We start from the raw sequence: 18,742 nt of genomic DNA, 5'->3' as shown, positions 1-18,742 counted from the left end.
AATCTAATTCAAGCTAAGCAAACAAGGGTTAAAGGGCTGAACAGCGTCACGTTAACATTCCTGGAATTTTACTTCAATACCCAAATCAAATGAGCCCATGGATTAGTTTTATTTTTATTGTATTTTATTTTTTTTCTGTAATCACTTTCACATTGTTTTTAAATAAAAAAGACACTGAGAAAACCCACATACAGATGTACAATTTTACACACACACACACACACACACACACACACACACACACACACACACACACACACAAAAGCATTCAACAGTACCAACAACGCAATCCTAAATCATAAAATCGTGAACTCAAAACCAGAGTGACATCTTATTAATAAGATATTATTTACATTTGTACAGATATGAATACACAGTGCGATTACAGTGATATACACAATATACAGTTCATACGGTTTCGCTTTAAATGCAGAGTTTAATCACAGAAACACAGCGTTTGTTGTGTAGAACTTTTACAAAATGTTGCCTCTGAAAACGAAAATGTTTAGCTATAAAATTTTTAATTTTGGAACAAATTAACATCAAGTGCATTAACATTATTGTTTTTTTTTTGGTGGTAAATCTTTTTCTTTACTTCTTTGTTAAGACAAAAGCAAATGTAACATTTTAAAAAGATGTCAGTTCTGTTGAATTTTTTCACGTCTTCCGATCTTCTCTGAATTAATTTGCATTTATAAAGCTGTGTTTATGCGTATGCTTGTTCTATTCAGCAATCACACTGATAATCTAATGAAAGTCTAATACTTTTACAAATGTATTGTGTAGAACTATTACAATAAAACGAACAAGCTAGAAAATAAACATAAATTATTATGGGGGAATGAAATGTCTCTGCAGATTTGGGCTTTTGTTAAATAAAGGAAAAGTCTGGCTGAGAACTTTGTCTTAACCTCAAAATGCACTGAGCTGGTGTACAGTGCTAAACTGGTGGCTACATGTTAGACTACATGTTAGCCTTATGGCTAATTCAAACTGAGAGCCAAGTTATAAACAGTTGTTCCCTCACCAGCCTGAGAAAGCTTCACCACATTCACAATTCTACACTGCCTTCATTAAATAACAGCACATTTTAGATCTGTTATTGGGCTTAAATGATGTGAGCAAAATTATTTGGCAAGAGGGAGAAGTTTAAAATTTAAAGTGGATTTCACGTTTTGTTGTTGCTGCTGTTGAAATATTCGTTAGTGAGTAAAGATTTCACATGTAAATGAAAACACTTCAAACCACCTGTTTCATCTTGGTGAAGTGTGTGTTAATGAGCTGACTGATATGATAAAACACACCTACACACTCGCTAATGTTTAATGAAATTTTAACCAGCGGGTGTTTGGGTCGCCATTTTGTGTTTGTTCAAAATCACTAATAAGCTGAACGCACACCAACAACGAGACATAACACATTTTGCCACACACAGATAAACCGAGTCAGTCCTTAGTTCAGATTTGAGTTCGTGTGCTTTTTTTCCCCCCAGCAAAAAAATATAAATAAATCATTATCCATGAAGTTAAAGATGAGAAGGTGCAGTACCTCCACTTCACCACCAGATGGGAGCGTCATCGCAGTTTCCATCCCTAACAGTAGGACGTCCTAGAAGAGTCATTTTTTATAAGAAAATTCTAGAATATTTTGAGTTCGTTCTAGCAAAAAGCTTATTTATCGTTCATGTGGCACATTTACACATATGAGGCATGTATACTAACCACAATGCACATCAGATTTAACACTGAAAATCCAGCTGAAACGCTATGTATCATATCCATAACATATCCAGCATCCACGTGTCTCCTGACAGGGTTTTTTTTTTTTTTTTTTTTTTTTTACTGTTTAGGCTAATTTCTTACGCATGGCTAATTATCTGATTACTAGCAGGCCACAATAGTACAGTCTTTTTTTTCTCTCTCGACTGCCGTGACTTGTTAGAATGAATTCTTCTCTTTTATTTAGCTTTAGCGCTGATTTTCCTCAGAGATTCAGTTTGGTGATCGGTCTCTCTCTGCTTGTCTCGAGGTTCTGAGTGGTTTGTCGTTTGCGGTTGCGTTTCATTTTGCTCATATCTTTGTCAAACACTTCTCCGGAGCGGAGGGCAGAGACAAGGTCGTCAAACTCGCCGTCCTCCTCACAGTTCTCCATCGCTTTACGAGCTTTTCGCTCCTTTTCCCTCTGCTCCTTCCGCTGAGAAACAAAGAGAGAGAGAGAGAGAGAGCGAGACAGAGAGAGAACAAGAGACAGAGTAGTATTATAAAGTCATTTCCAGAAAGCGTCACCTCTAATGTGACGCTAACTGGCTAAGCTAATCTGACAGGATCTCTCAGAAAAGCTCTAAATCAAGCCAAAGTATGTACAGAGAAACAGCGTTACTAATAATATTCAGAGGAAAGTATCTAAAGCACGCTCTAGACGTCACTTGAAGTCACCAGATGACGTTGTAGACTACTAGGTGGTGGTGATAGTGTTGTACCTGAGCCTCCAGGAGAGCCCTGCGCTCCTCCTCTTCCTTGCGTTTGCGCATGTTCTCATTGTCCTGTTTGGCTTCAGCGAACGCCTGCAGGAACTGATCGAAAATCCCGAAGAAATCGTCGGGTTGCGTCGAGCTGGGTTCCTCGCCGAACACCTTCACCACCTTCTGGAACTGAAGAAGAAGAAGAGGGGAATAGTGAAGATTTTGAGCAAAGCCCATGTTCAGATACTACACCCTTGTTAATAACCCTGATTACTATTTAAACTATTAGAGTGCCATGTTTCTGTTATGATGAACACGTACATCATGAAATACAAAGCTTACATACTAAGACTTAATGCTTTAAATTATTTACTATGTAGTAATATAGGAGATATTATTCGTGAAAGAAAATATGTATGTTATCTGCTATTAGCCCCACCCCTTTTTTTCTATGATGCTTGATTGGACAATTTAAAGGGAATTATGTTTGCAAGGATCATCAAGTTAAATGCAGTACTTAAAAACAAACAAACAAAAAAACCCCTTTAAGACCAGTTAATATATATACATGACTATATACTACAATAGAATAAATTAAAAAAACCTTCAAAATAATTCACAAATAAAGAAATATTATTATTCTATACTGAGTCATTCTTACATCATAACGTTCTCCAGTCAATTCGGGTGAAGGAAAAAAAATATATTCCCCACTTACTGTCATGTATCAGTGTGAACGTTAGCTTCATCATACTGCTAATCTGCTAACAGGCTAATAGCTAATACAAAGCCTGGCATATAACATGTAAATCAAACAACTGATTAGTGCGTTATGTAATTTGGGTTTAACTAGTCAGAAGAAGATGTATAGATATATAGGTGTAGATATATGGTGCTTCTGGTGAGTGTCCAGTAGATAGCGAGTACAGTTGCTAATCTGCTATCAAAGCTAATATGAAGCCTGGCAGGTGACATACATCCAACAACCGATTTTTGCACTTTTTTTTCTCCACTCAGAATACATTTTAAGCTAAACTAAATTGTACGCATTTTGTAGTAAATTATATAAGCGATATATTTTGGCTGCCACACTCGTGGCTCTCGTCAGAACTAAAAACGCTGGATGTAGATGGATAGAATAAAGACCAACAACACAATCTTCCAGGTTTTTTCCTCTGAGTGTAAAATGTCTCTTAACCTCCATTAAAAAAAACACACACACCAGTTCTTTCTGTCTTTTTCTCTTTTCTCTCTGACACCCGCTGAAAAAACGCCATAAATCCAAATCTGCACACAAATCTGTTCCATGTGGCTCCTCAACTCGAGAGAGAAGAGTGTGCTTTGAAATGGATCTGTGTGTGTGTGTGTGACCCGGTTAAGTGTGTGTGTCTTGTGTAAGTCTGAGTGTTTTCAGCAGTTCTAGGAGGAACCCAATAAAGCCGAGTGTGAGCTCCAAGTTGAGATTTACATCCTACAGGCTGTATTTCAGACGCTTTAACGTCCATTCGAAAGCAGCGCGGTCACAGAAGAACGTTTCGAGTTCCACACGTGAGAGCCGTGAGAAAAACACGCACGTCACACACAATTACACGGAACATCTTCAAATCCCCAGTTCGTGACTAATGAGAGACAGACGGAGGATTCATACATACACATAGACATCGCAGAACAATTTACTGTTACACTGTGATCTACACACGCTCAGGGAAAAAGGTCAAATCTAGAACCTCTACCTTCTCACGTATTTATCATCCATCCATAATCAGCTCATCATCCATTTATCGCTACATTTATCCATCCATTTAACTAACCATTCATCCATCTTTCTATCTATCCATCAATACTTCCATCCATTCATCAGTCAGTCTAACAATCTTTCTTTCATCCATGCACCCATTCATCCTTCATCCTGTCAGTCGAACAATCGGTCATCCATCCATCTATCTATCTATCCATCCATCCATCAATCATCCTGTCAGTCTAACAGTCTAATAATCCATCATTTATCCATCCATCTATCCATCCATCCATCCATCCATCATCCTGTCAGTCTAACAATCTATCATTTATCCATCCATCCTTCATCCTGTCAGTCTAACAGTCTAATAATCCATCATTTATCCATCCATCTATCCATCCATCCATCCATCATCCTGTCAGTCTAACAGTCTATCATCCATCCATCCATCCATCACCCTGTCAGTCTAACAATCTATCATCCATCCATCCATCCATCATCCTGTCAGTCTAACAATCTATCATCCATCCATCCATCCATCATCCTGTCAGTCTAACAATCTAATATCCATCCATCCATCATCCTGTGTCTAACAATTTATCATCCATCCATCCATCCATCATCCTGTCAGTCTAACAATCTATCATCCATCCATCCATCATCCTGTGTCTAACAATCTATCATCCATCCATCCATCCATTCATCCTATCAGTCATCTAACCATCTATCTATCTATCATCTGTCCATTCTTGCATCACCCATTTATACATAATTCATCAACTATTAATCCATCTATCATCCACTCACACACTCCATCCCTCTCTCCATCATTCCGTCAGCTCATTAGTGAGTTTTACCGTCTCCTTGGCGTCCTGTAGTGAATCTTCCACCTCAGAGAAGCTGAATCCTGCCACGGTGATGAACTGACTGACCACAGACACGAACTTATCACCTGAGTCTGGGGGCCGACTCTTCTGGTACTCCAGCTCCTGCATACACACACACACACACACACACACGTACACACATAAGGTTTTTACCGTAATAAGCTATCATATTTATATAATCTGTTGCCACATGGTAAGTTTTTGTTCAGTTAAGTGATTACTTTGCATGTTTCTGTGATCACAGTTAAGATTGTAAACCAGGGTTTTAGCAGAATTATTTATTTAATTAATTTAATGAAAACATTTTTGTACGTCTGTCCCTCGGTATGTTACTCACCGCCTCCACGCTCTTCAGGCCGCTGCGCAGGCTGTTCATGTCTTTCTCCAGTTCTGTCATGCTAAAGGAATGAAATATAGCACACATCAAAAGTGTATGTGTACATGTATTTACATATGTGTGTGTGTGTGTGTGTGTGTGTGTGTGTGTGTGTGTGTTGTGAAAGCACCTACTTGACTTTAGCAGCCTCTGGGACATTCTGCAGGTCCTCATGAAACAGCGCCACCTTGGGATATTTCTGCTCCAGGAGCATTACCAGGTAATGCAGTAGCGTGATGTTCCTACACACACACACAAACACACACACACACACACACAAAGAGAGAGATCAGAGCTGAACCGTGATGATCTGGGAGGAAGAATGTCAGAAAATTTTTGTGTGCTGCGCTCCTCACTTGTCGGTGCTGGACCTGGTGTCAGGGATCTTATTGAGTGAGGACACTCTGAAGCCGTACGCGTTTCCCCTTTGACCTTTGTTCAGGTAGTTCCCGAGCGCAAGGACGACCTCCAGGAGCTGGCGCAGGTTTCGGCTCTGCAGCACCTCTGTAGACGCCTGACTGAGAGCTGAAAGAAAAAAACACCTCTCTCTCTCACATGGGAACTTTTACTTTAGAATTAAGTCAAATCTGACTGTTTTAGTATTACTACAGCGCTGGCTGGTTTTAGTATAATTAAAAAGTTATTACATAATGTATAATCTAAAAATAAATGATTCATTTAGTATTATAGTTTAGTATAGTTTTATTAATAGTAATATTATTACTATATATTAATTTATCTTTTTTAATTAAATAATTTATTATTATTATTATTATTATTATTATTATTATTAAGAAGAAGAATCTAGGTTAAAGACTTTACACAATATTTTGATCATTATTTAATCCTTTATCTCACTTATATATAACTGAGGTTATGGTTTAATTGAGTAACTAATTAGTAACTATAAATATTCGCAATTATAATAATGAATCATTAAAAGCTGTGAGTAAATATTAATAAGCTGTAATTCTGCTGTAAGCCCCAGTACTCAAACACACCTTCGATTTTTGGCTTGATGTCTGCGACTCTTTCAGCAAACTTCTTTTTAAAGTAGAGCGACTGCAGTCTTTGCTGATAATGATTTATCCTGTGGGTTAGGACAGAAATGTGTTTAATAAATGAACCCAAAGAACAAAATCACAAACAGGACAATATCTCACATGAGAAATAGAAGCTCGCTGAACGCAATCCTAAACATCCGCTGTGACCACAATGAGCAAATGGTCATCTAGTTTTAAGACTCGATTTTAAAGAGCAGAACTGTTCGTACGAAATGAGTCTTTTTACTAAAAGATTTATACCAGAATTATGCAAGAACGAAGCTGAATTCAGGATTCCGATGAGTCAGAAGGTGCTGCTGCAAATCACTGGTTTATATTAAATGTGCTCGTTTATATTAATGCGTCATCGTTGCTATAGTAACAGCTCATTCACAGGGAGGTGTACAGTGAACGCTCCATATAAATTGTTTTGTTTTTTTAAACGTGTGCAATCAGCGATATGGTGATGTTTTCGGTAAGGAGATGCTTAATGAACATTTGTGGAAGGAGTCTCCAGTGTCAGCGCTTTGTAACAGCACCTGCTCATGTCGTAGAGGAAGCGGTCGGCTTTGGCCATCCTGTCCAGCTCGTGTTTGTGTTCTTCCAGGAGGTCAATGTCACTCTTTTCTGGGACGAACTTCAGCAACTGAGCAACCACATACACACACACACACACACACACACACACACACACACACACACACACACACACACAAATTAAAATGAATCAAATTAAATTTGCTAGTACATAGCATGTATTCATTTGATATATCACTTCTCATTTGCTTAAAGTAAGCTCAGTGGCATTGTGTGTCTGGCTCCTCCCACTTCTCTTCACCAGTGGTTGCTCCGCCTCTTGGGCCAACTCCCACAGATATGTTAATTGATGTAATTATGTTAAGGCACATGCTGATAAGTGCCATTGTTCTGTGTACTAACATATGATTACCAGTACAACATTACTTCCTGACCATCCATATCATACTGCTGTATCATCATACCCCTAACAGCTTTTCTCACAACATTAGAAACGGTTAAGAGAGGTGCTTTTCTCCTTCATAGAGAAAACACACTCAATCTGATCAAAATGTGTAGACGCGAGTCTTTAAACTCCTGCTTTTCTTTCATTCTTTAATTCGAGTTCAGATTCAAGCAGCCCTGAGGTCAGACGCCTAATCAATCCTCCCTGCTTTTATATGACCGAGTAATCACACGCCACGTGGTGTGTTTCGCTTTTAAACACGTCTTACTCTTGCATTATTGTCATTCCTTATTCACAATCATTCACAGACTTACAGAGGTAAACACCAAAGCTGATAAATAATGACATCTTTACTAAAGTTTGTGCTCATATTATGCTCAGATATGTGTATAAATGCCACTACAAACAGTATATCAGTATCGGTTCACGTTAATCACCTGTTCCAGCATGTCTTTGGGAAGGTCCTCCTGCTCGTCCATGGTCATTATGGCCTTCTTAATCTCATCGTTGGACAGCTTTAACCTGCCGTACGATTTTTTAAATTTGTTTTTAAACATTGATAATGTTAATAAAATATCACTGAGCATTAATGGGACATTTTTAACTCTCTCATTCTGTTCAAGCTCCAAGTGACTTATTTTAAATGTTGAATAAAAGGAGAATAATTAACATACTCTGTTTTTTTTTTCTAAACATTATGAGTTTGGTTCTTCCTTTTTTTTTTTTTTTTTACTTCAATCAAATACATAAGCCCTTACTGTATAGAAACTAAATGTAAACTAAATACAAACCTTTGGAGCTTTGAGATATATGTATAAAATACTATCAATGAAATAATTGTTTACTTATGAAAAAAAACAAACTTTTATTTTATTTTATTATAATCATAGCCAAGCTGTTAAGCCTTTCAGAGCTTTTTAAACCAAATAAATAAATAACGATATAAAATATAATTACAAATATTAACCATATTAAAACATTATCAATATGATCATTAAATAATTACAATAAATACTAATTACTGTAGTGATTTATTTATATCATTATATCATTGATATCATTATCATTTATATCATTATATATATATATATATATATATATATATATATATATAATGATATAAATGATAATGATATCAATGATATAATGATATAAATAAATATATATATATATATATATATATATATATATATATATATATATATATATATATATATATATATATCATACATATTAATTTATTATATACCTTCATTATCTTGATTAAAAGTATAACCTTTTAATCTTTTTTTCACCTATCCTGAAATATGGATGGTGTATGAATAATAATGTGCTGAGCTCCGGACTCACCGTGACAGGAGGATGTTGCAATTTTGTGCTCGGCGACCGTCGATAACCGACAGCTCCTTCACTTTCTTTGCAGCTGCGTCATCGCCAGACTCCTTCTGCAGAGAGACGTGGTTGCAGTTAAAGTAAATTTGTAAGCTGTGTAAAGTCAAAGATTGTGCAAACGAACTAACTGTGGCACCAAAACACTACGGAAGCACGATTATTCAATAAGAGTCAGAGTCAGAGTCAGAATCAGAGTCAGTTTTCCATCAATGTTGCATACACACACTTTTCTTGGGGTTGCTATAGCCTAGAGGGGTTTTTTTTTTGTCTGTATTTAACACTTCATCTCAAATCATCGGTCTACACCAGAGGTCTTCAAACTGTAGGGATTGCAGGTGAGAGCAGACTACTTTTTTCATGACAAAAACAGCAGATGAGCCAATCAGCCTTTGCGCAGATTTTTCAAAGTCTCCGATATTGACTGACGCACTCTGAAAGCTCCGCCCCCTTTCCCCCGTCTCGCACTAGTAAGGTTTATCTTGAAAGATTTCTGTCATGGTGAATACAGAATGCTTTCTGTCTAATAATGCGCCACTTAGCTAACATTAAACACACACACACACACACACTATATGTATATATATATATATATATATATATATATATATATATATATATATATATATAGCAGTTAACACAATTATATAATCGTGAACTATATTTATTAAGAACACCTCAGAAAATTTTTACCTGAAAAAATAGTCAAAACTGTACATTTTGCCCCCAATTTTTTCGTTAGCCTCGATAATTATAGAAACAAATTTGTGCCAAAAGTGTTGAACGTAACTTTTCAAGAAGCGAACAAGAATATACACTGAGAAAGAAGAAAAAAACGCTCTGAAAAATTTGACACGGTTTTCAAATAAACAGCGTTCTTTTTTTTTCCAGTAATCTTGGTTTATGAATGCGCTGCCAGAGTTTGTGTTTACGCTTTCAAAATTTACATTTCTGGCGAACAGTGTGTGGGTGGGGCTTAACAGTGATTTACTCTCATTGGCTAGTGAGATTTGGATCGACAGCTCCAGTGTCTAGCTGAGGAGGAGGAGGAGGAGGAGGAGGAGGAGGAGGAGGATGACGTCGACGACACACTGTGCCGCTCCTGAGAGTTCATCTTGGTAATATTGTCGTATAATACTACCCAAACCTCAAATATTAATTATGAACTAATATACTGATTAAGTAGGTAAGTAATTTCCACTAAAAAGTACAAACAAAAAGTTACGCTCAGTACTTTTGGCACAAATTTAATTCCATTGATAATAAAAAGAAAAAAAAAAACAGGATTGCTTAAAATCCAAACTGAAATATTCAATCTCTTAAACATATATACTTCAACTTAAACATACTGTATATCTTTAATAATATTTCAGATTAAACATTTCATCATTACCTGCTGGGAAAAAAATAAAAAATCATAAAGTTCCAAAAGACAACAAACCAAACAGAATATCACCCCTCAGTAAAGTACAACGTATTTAATATTTATAATTACAACACGAGGTATAATATTGTCTAAAATACTAATATAGTGTATAAATACTGATCCGAAATCTGGGATAAAATCAATATAAAAAAAGCTCCAAATCAGAACGAGTTGAACACAAACAATAACTCAAGGACATTATATTTATAAAATTTATAATCAATATGTTTTAATGTTTAAATAATATTAATATTTCATGTTTTTTCTCTCCACTGTTACTGGCTACTCTCCAGTGACATACTGTGCACGTGTGTGTGTGTGTGTGTGCATGTGTATGTGTATGTGTGTGTGTGTCTTAAACACACCAGCTGTCTTGTATTACCTCGACAATAAGTCTCCCATATTGTGGCTAATAAAAACGAAATGACATGCCTCTATAAACCTGAGGCCATACACACACACACACACACACACACACACACACGCACATCTGGGTAACAGACTGGAATAACGTGAGTGTTTCTCCTAGCAGAGTTGCGTTTTTTATTTTACCGTTTTATTTTTATCAGAAACGTCTGCTGTTTGCATGGAAAATGAATGAGATAATTGCTAACAGAAATGGTAAAGCAGTCAGCACATGCACGCATCATGATGGTATTTTCAAGGCTGTAAAATAGTTCCAAGAGAATTCCAAGAGAATTCCAAGAGAATTCAGAGAATGAGCCCCGTGACTTCAGTCGTACCTGCTGTCTCTGGTAGGCTGAAAACGTCTTCTCGATGTCCTCCAGGTCCAGAACTTTAAAAACTCTGATATCGTCCAGCTCCGTCCACAAGGTTCCTTCTAGCTTGTTCTACAGGACACAAACACAACAAGCACTGGGTGTGAGCACTGGGTTCTGGAAAGGTTCCACTGAAAGCAATATTATTATTATTATTATTATTATTATTATTATTATTATTAATAATAATAATAATAATAATAATAATAATACACTGGTTTAATTAATTAATTTTACATTTCTCCCAACGTCAAATACATCTAAAGCACATATTTCACATTCCTTCATTTCAGGATTGCTGTCAGGTGGAATTGATCAATTATGTGGACCCTGAAGTCAGGTGTAAATTGAGCAGAGAGATTTTTTTTCTACCAAGGTTAATTAAGTTTTAAAATTAAAATGGATAAAAAGGAATCTATAAAGGCAAAGAACCTTCTTGCAAAAGCTTAAAGGCAGTCGGAACCTGCAAACAAAACGGAAAGGAAAAAAGGAACAAAAGAATTTAGTTGGAAACTGTAAAAGTGTCAGTGTCGATATCAGAGTCAGTGTTGATATTAAAGGTAGTGTCATTGTCAATATCAGAGTCAGTGTTGATATTAAAGGTAGTGTTATTGTCAATATCAGAGTCAGAGTTGATATTAAAGGTAGTGTTATTGTCAATATCAGAGTCAGTGTTGATATTAAAGGTAGTGTTTTGGCAATATCAGAGTCAGTGATGATATTAAAGGTAGTCATTGTCAATATCAGAGTCAGTGTTGATATTAAAGGTAGTGTCAGTGTCGATATCAGAGTCAGTGTTGATATTAAAGGTAGTGTCAGTGTCAATATCAGAGTCAGTGTTGATATTAAAGGTAGTGTCATTGCCAATATCAGAGTCAGTGTTGATATTAAAGTTAGTGTCATTGTCAATATTAAAGGTAGTGTCAGTGTCGATATCGGAGTCAGTGTCAATATCAGTCAGAGTGGATATCAGAGTCAGTGTCAGTGTTGATTGAGACAGTGTCTATATCAGAGGCAGAGTCAGTATCTATATCAGAGTCAGTGTCGATATCAGAGGCAGAGTCAGTATCGATATCAGAGTCAGTGTCGATATCAGAGTCAGTGTCAGTGTTGATTGAGTCAGTGTTGATATCAGAGTCGGTGTCAATATTAGAATCAGAGTCAGTGTCAATATTGGAGTCAGTGTCAATATCAGTCAGCGTGGATATCAGAGTCGGTGTCAGTGCTGATTGAAACAGTGTCGATATCAGAGTCAGTGTCGATATCAGAATCAGAGTCAGTGTCAATATCGGAGTCAGTGTCAATATCAGTCAGACTGGATATCAGTGTCAGTGTCAGTGTTGATTAAGTCAGTGTCGATATCAGAGTCAGTGTTGATATCAGAATCAGAGTCGATATCAGAGTCAGTGTCGATATCAGAATCAGAGTCAGTGTCATATCAGTCAGAGTGGATATCAGAGTCAGTGTCAATATCAAAGTCGGTGTTAATTGAGTCAGTGTCGATATCAGAATCCGTGTCAGTGTTGATATAAGTCAACGTACACCATTGTGACTCACCTCATTAAGTTTAGCCCAGTTGAAGCTTTTAAGTGGATTCGAAGGTTGAGGAATGTCCTTCTTCTTCTGCGCTGATCCAGGAGAACCGAACAGAAGTCCAGAAAGAGGAGGAGGAGCTCCTGGAGGAGGAGGAGGAGGTGGAGGAGGAGGAATCCCACCTGGAGCAGGAGGAGGAGGAGGAGGAGGCGGAGCGAGACCCCCTGCTGAAGGTGAAGGAGCAGAGGGAGCACCAGGAGCTTCAGGAATGTGACCAGGGGCTCCAGGAACAACTGCCCTCTAGAGGAGAGGAACACATCGAGCAAGCATATTTAATGTGTGTTTTAATATGTATATATACATATTGTTGTTTTGGGTTTTTGTGTGTGTGTGTGTGTGTGTGTGTATGTAGTGCGTACAGTACTGAGCTCGTGAAGCTGAGCCATGAGTGAAGCCACTTGCTGTTTGGTGAGTTTATGTTCGTTGTTCTCCTTCTCCAGTTTCTCCTTCATCTTACTGAGCGTCTGCATCATCTCCTCTTTCTCCTGCGCCTTCACCTCACACTCTCGCTCCTTCTTCTCCAGCTTCTGCTGCACCTCGCTATGATCTGCACACAGACAATCCGTCATTTACTGACTGTCTGTGATGCATTTTTAACAGCATGCAGAAAAAAAGGATTCCTCAAGAGATATAGTTTGTACAATTAGTCTCTGAAAGGAAACTCTCACGCTGCTGTTGACTAAAATTGACTAAAAGGGTGCCAATAATTGTTGCACAACTATATTTAACAATTTTTTTTATACATACACACACACACACACACACACACACACATATATATATATATATATATATATATATATATATATATATATATATATATATATATATATATATATTCATATGTAAAACGGTGTTGTGTTTGCAACTGTTTGATGTCCATGACAGCAGCGTATTTTTATGATTTTTTTTTAACAAAACATCAAAAGGTTAAATAATAAAGACACATTTTCACAGCCTTCTTTGCTCATATTTTCCAAGGGTGCCAATATTAGTAAAGGGCACTGTATTTGACTATTATTTAACTAATGCATCAAAAATTTTAAACCCTTTTTTTTTTTTTTTACCTTCGTAAAACAAAAACATTTCGTCAAATGCGCTTCTAAACTAAAATAAATCTGCAAAGTCTGTAATTTAAAATAACCTTTAACCTAAAATACGTAGAGCTATTTGATGGGAAGTTAAACAAACAAACAAACAAACAAACAAACAAACAAATAAAGTATATTATTTAAAAGGAAACTATGTTTGGTTTTTAGATTATATGCTAGATTAGATGTTTCCCCCACCGCAATCAAGACAAAATACAGATGTGTAAACACGATCCTTTGATGTGTGTAAACAGCTGCTTCAAAAGGGACCGAATCGATGCTCGGGACTTAGAAATCAGGGTCAGTGCACATCGGAGCGAAGGTCACAGCGGACTCGTATACGTTACCTTTCCTCATCTTTTCCGCCTGCTCTTTCCACTGTTTCACCTCATTCTCATTCACCAACCTGTCAGTGTTTACACAGGAGAAAAGAGAAAAGAAAGAAAGAAAGAAAGAATAAAGAAATATCTCAGCAAGTGAAAGAAAATTCGATTACAGATTACTTAGGTGAAACAAAAACGTTTATTAAGCATATTTCTAGAGATTCTATTTTTTTTTTATTCCTTTTTAATCGGTAACATTATACTTTTATCTAGAAAAATTATTTGCCAATTAAATAAATTTTTAAATAAATTGTTTTCTTTTGGGAAATAATGATGCGTTTTCTTTCTTGAAATTTGTAAAATAATATGCCAACAAAACAAACAAAAAAAAAACATTTCAAGCTTTATATTATTTTTTTCCCCCTTTAAAAAAAAATAAATGGTATTTTTCTATTGGCAAGTAATAATGATTCTTTCTAGAAACTAATGCTGGACATTCTCTCAATTATTTGCCAATTAAACAAATTGAAATAACTGTTTTTAAACTTCAATTTGTCTTTTTCATTAGGTAGATAATTCTGTTTGCCCTTTGCTTTTTTGTTGTTTTTTTTATTGTATTTGTTTTATTTGTTTTTTTTTTTTGTTTTTTTTTTTACAAATAAATCCTTTATATTAGTAAAACTATTTGAAAGTAAAACAAAACAATTTCAATCTTGAAATCATTTTTTTTCTTACTGTTTTTAAATTAGTCAGTGCCTTTTGGCAAATAATGATCAAATTTGTCAAATTATTTGCCAATAAAACAAACAATTCCTAGCTTAAAATGAGGAAATGCTAATATAATATAATAATAAATGATATTAGCTTAATACGATTATTAATGTCATTTTTGTGCAGTATATGAATTGATAAACCTTCAGGAAGAATAAGATGAAGGGCAGGAACACACTTGGACTCCGTGTTACTCACATTCTCACCACGTTCTTTACATTGAAGTTCTCCAGAGGCGCGACATCGGGGTCGTGACCTTTATCAGTCTGTAGGACAATCTGTTGGACGATTCGGTCGAGGAGGAGCCAGTAGTGCACCGTGTTCCCACTCCGCTTATCTGTAAAGAGAGAAATGACTCTCTTTATAATGATGACACATTTATTATTATTATTGTTGTTATTATTATTGTTGTTGTTGTTGTGATTGCTCACAGGGCATGTGGAGGCAGTGCTGGAGGATGGAGATAAAGTGTGGAAATGCCTCGGTGTGGTTGATCCTCTTACGGATGAGCTCAAACACCTGCGAGGCGCTCTTAGTGTCGATATGAACCTAAAGAGACCGAAGACATGATCCGTAACATGTGATCAGATCTTCGGAAAGAAAAAAAGTGAAAAATGATTCAGTCAAAAAGTAAACTTGCATTCTCAAAGCGCTTGGCCAACTCCAGCTCGTCTTCATTTCTCTTCATTTCGAAGTAGTCCAGATGCCTAGGAACACGCAAAAAAAATCGACTCGTCATTACACTGTCGTGGAAATACAGAAAAATACGGTTTTATTATCTGAGGTTCATGTATAAATTTTTTTTTTTAAACTCATTTTCAGCTTTTATTATTACAGACATATTTGTGTGTAAATATAGGTAAATTATTTTGGATTTGCAGACAGGAAACCCAGATCTCACCTGTCCAGCGTCTCGTTCTCATGGCTCCGGAGTTTGTCGATGACCGGTTGGATTCCCAGCATGAGGAACTCGTAACGTAAGTGAATCCTGAAGTCCAGACTCGACTGCAGGTGAAATATTCACTCTGATTTATTCTGATTTCTGTTTCACTTCCTGTATAACACACACACACACACACACACACACACACACACAGCCTCACCTCTCCAGCTCCCCGACTGAGCACAGCGTTAATGAAGAACATGATGGCCGTCTTCAGGTTCACCTCGTCTCTGTATCGGCCCGTACTCCTGTCCAACTCGTTCACCAGGGACTGACAGAGGACGAGACGAGCACAAACACACTCGTGTCACAATCAGACCTCAATTTTTATTTATTTATTTATTTATTTATTTGTTATCCATTAAACATCGGCCAGAACTCCGAGGTCATCACACACGTTTAAAAACAATAATAATTAATGAAAGAAAATAAGAACAGATAAAAGGCGGGGGGGAAAAAACAAAGCAAGTAGTGAAGAAAAAAAGAAAGAAAGAAAGAAAGAAAGAAAGAATGATCAAAAAGAAAAGAAAAATAATAATAAAAAAAAGATTCAGAAAGGAAGAAAATATAGAAAAGGAAAAGAAGAAAGAAAAAGGAAGAAGACATAGAAAGAAGAAGAAAAGAAATAGCAAAGAACAACAAAGCAACAAAAAGTAAAGCAAGAAAAGAAAAAGAGAAAATAGAAAAAAACAAATAGTCAAGAAAGAAAGAAAAAGAAAAGAGAAGAGAAAAGAAGAAAGAAAGAATGCACAGCAATCAGATAAAAATATAAGCCTGATATAAGTCAGTGCACACATTATGATAGTGTATTAAAAAACAGATTGCAATTTATAACTTGTAATGATTTAAAACTAGAAAAAAGTTGTTTATTTAAACTGTTGATTTTCTCGTCCGGGGTATTTAGTGGTATGTGGTAAGCCAGTAAAACTCTGTCCTGGAGGTGTGCAGATTTACACGGTGAGTGATTTGGGACGCGGCCCAGCTCCGTGTCTCACCTGGAAGCGCGTCCTCTCGCTGGCGTATTTCTGGAAGTGCATCATGGCCTCCAGGACTTTGCGGTGGCCGCCGGGGACGAGACACACGGCACCCAGGATCTCCAGCACGGCCACTTTGGTGCGGATGTTCTCGGTGCCGAGGCTCTGAGCGATGATGTTGATGCCCTCGGGGTGAGCGAGGACGTGGGCGCGGCCCTGAGAGTTGTTCATCAGAGCCTTGAAGCAGCCGATCAGCGAGGTGTGGATCTCAGACTCGCTCGTATCGTACTCCATGTTCTTCAGGAAGTTCAGCAGACACGTCAGGCCGTCCTGATTGATGAAGCGGGTCACAAAACTGCAGCGTGGAGAGCAGAGTCGATTTATTTACTAAAAACTCAGCGTTTAACACGTTTACATCTTCTAGAATACAGTAGCGTTTTACCGGCGTGCGCATGATTCTTTCTTCTCATTTTATACCTCATCATGCGTTACTGCAAAATACCACGTGTTCTAATGAGCACAGAGAGTGTGTCAGAAGAAAAGAGAGCATGCAAGAAAGGAAGAAAAAAAAGAGAAGAGAAAGAAAAAAAAAGAAGAGAAGAGAAAAAGAAAGATAGAAAGAAAGAAGAGAAGGGAAAGAAAAAGAAAGAATGAAAGAAGATAAAAGAAGAGAAGAGAAAAACGTAGAAGTAAGAGAAGAGAGAAGGAAAGAAAGAACAAAGAAAGAAGAGAAAAAGAATGAAGGAAAGAAGAGAAGAGAAGACAGGAGAAAAAGAGAAAGAAAGAAAAATACAAAGAAAGAAGAGAAAAGGAATGAAAGAAAGAAGAGAAAGATGAAAGAAAGAAAAAACAAAGAAAGAAGAGAAAAAGAATGAAAGAAAGAAGAGATGAGAAAATGCAAGTAAGAAAAAAGAAATAGAGAAGAGAAAAGGAAAGAAAGAATAGAAGAGAGAAAGAAAAAAAGAAAGAAGATGAAAGAAAGAAAGGAAGACAGAGAGAGAGAAGAGAAAAAGAAAGAAAGAAAGAAAGAAGAGAAGAGAAGAGAAAGAAAAAAGAAAGAATGAAAGAAGATAAAAGAGAAAAACATAGAAATAAGAAAAAAGAGAACGAAATAAAGAACAAAGAAAGAAGAGAAAAAGAATGAAAGAAAGAAGAGAAAAGAAGACATAAGAAAAAGAGAAAAAGAAAAAATACAAAGAAAGAAGAGAAAAAGAATGAAAGAAAGGAGAGAAAGAAAAAAGAAAGAACGAAAGAAGATAAGAGAAGAGAAAAACAAAGAAATAAGAAAATAGAAAGAAGAGAAAAAGAATGAAAGAAAGAAGAGATGCGATGAGAAAATGCAAGTAAGAAAAAAGAAAGAGAAGAGAAAAGGAAAGAGAGAAGAAAGAAAGAAAAAAGAAAGAAAGAAAGAAGATAAAATGAAAAAAGAAAGAAAAAAGAGAGAAAAGAGAGAGAACAGGGGAAAAAGAAAGAAAGGAAAAAAGAAATAAAGAAAGAAAGAAAGAAGAGCAGAGAAGAGAGGAGAAGAGAAAAGTGTGTGTGTGTGTGTGTTTGTGTGTGTGTGTGTGTGTGTGTGCGCGCCTGTACCTCATGGGTTGTGTCCTCAACGCTGTCTTTAAACCCTGGATGGATTTGTTCCTCTCCTCTTCTTCCTCCTTCTCCAGAGCCAGGACCGTCTTCCTCTGAGCAGCAGCACCAGCGTACAGTGGTGTTTATTATATAACATCACATACACGCAATATCATTCATCCACAACACGTTAATACACACTGGACATGTGTTATAATCTCTGTGAGTCAGTTATCTGTCTAAAGCAGATTTGATATCATTTAAATATATATATATATATATATATATACAATATGTTTTTTTAACCTAATGATCCTAGACTCCTTCATTTACACACAGCTTTTATAAAAACACTGTAAAATGAATGCTGAAAACAAATTTATGAACAAACTCCTGT

The 18,742-nt window shown here is 36.5% G+C and overlaps 1 protein-coding gene across 1 annotated transcript in view; it reads right to left on the bottom strand.

Moving 5' to 3' along the window:
- Positions 1 to 102: 102 nt before the first annotated feature.
- daam1a (dishevelled associated activator of morphogenesis 1a) overlaps positions 103 to 18,742 on the bottom strand; it is a 29,111-nt gene continuing 10,471 nt past the window's right edge. The window contains exons 5-25 of the mRNA XM_017475670.3: positions 18,364 to 18,458; positions 16,798 to 17,131; positions 15,963 to 16,073; positions 15,761 to 15,864; positions 15,500 to 15,566; positions 15,291 to 15,408; positions 15,058 to 15,196; positions 14,113 to 14,171; positions 13,034 to 13,221; positions 12,639 to 12,914; positions 11,046 to 11,153; positions 8,838 to 8,932; positions 7,925 to 8,009; positions 7,045 to 7,151; positions 6,464 to 6,552; positions 5,819 to 5,987; positions 5,597 to 5,704; positions 5,424 to 5,484; positions 5,057 to 5,188; positions 2,480 to 2,650; positions 103 to 2,193 (exon numbers count right to left, since the gene is read on the bottom strand). Of these exons, the coding sequence (XP_017331159.1) occupies positions 1,984 to 2,193; positions 2,480 to 2,650; positions 5,057 to 5,188; positions 5,424 to 5,484; positions 5,597 to 5,704; positions 5,819 to 5,987; positions 6,464 to 6,552; positions 7,045 to 7,151; positions 7,925 to 8,009; positions 8,838 to 8,932; positions 11,046 to 11,153; positions 12,639 to 12,914; positions 13,034 to 13,221; positions 14,113 to 14,171; positions 15,058 to 15,196; positions 15,291 to 15,408; positions 15,500 to 15,566; positions 15,761 to 15,864; positions 15,963 to 16,073; positions 16,798 to 17,131; positions 18,364 to 18,458 (2,826 nt within the window). The 3' untranslated portion in view covers positions 103 to 1,983. The remainder of the gene's footprint in view (positions 2,194 to 2,479; positions 2,651 to 5,056; positions 5,189 to 5,423; positions 5,485 to 5,596; positions 5,705 to 5,818; positions 5,988 to 6,463; positions 6,553 to 7,044; positions 7,152 to 7,924; positions 8,010 to 8,837; positions 8,933 to 11,045; positions 11,154 to 12,638; positions 12,915 to 13,033; positions 13,222 to 14,112; positions 14,172 to 15,057; positions 15,197 to 15,290; positions 15,409 to 15,499; positions 15,567 to 15,760; positions 15,865 to 15,962; positions 16,074 to 16,797; positions 17,132 to 18,363; positions 18,459 to 18,742) is intronic.

Source organism: Ictalurus punctatus, chromosome 9 (assembly GCF_001660625.3).
Source record: "Ictalurus punctatus breed USDA103 chromosome 9, Coco_2.0, whole genome shotgun sequence".
Lineage (NCBI taxonomy): Eukaryota > Metazoa > Chordata > Actinopteri > Siluriformes > Ictaluridae > Ictalurus > Ictalurus punctatus.
The sequence above is the reverse complement of the archived record's forward strand: the minus strand, read 5'-3'. Positions and strand labels throughout refer to the sequence as shown.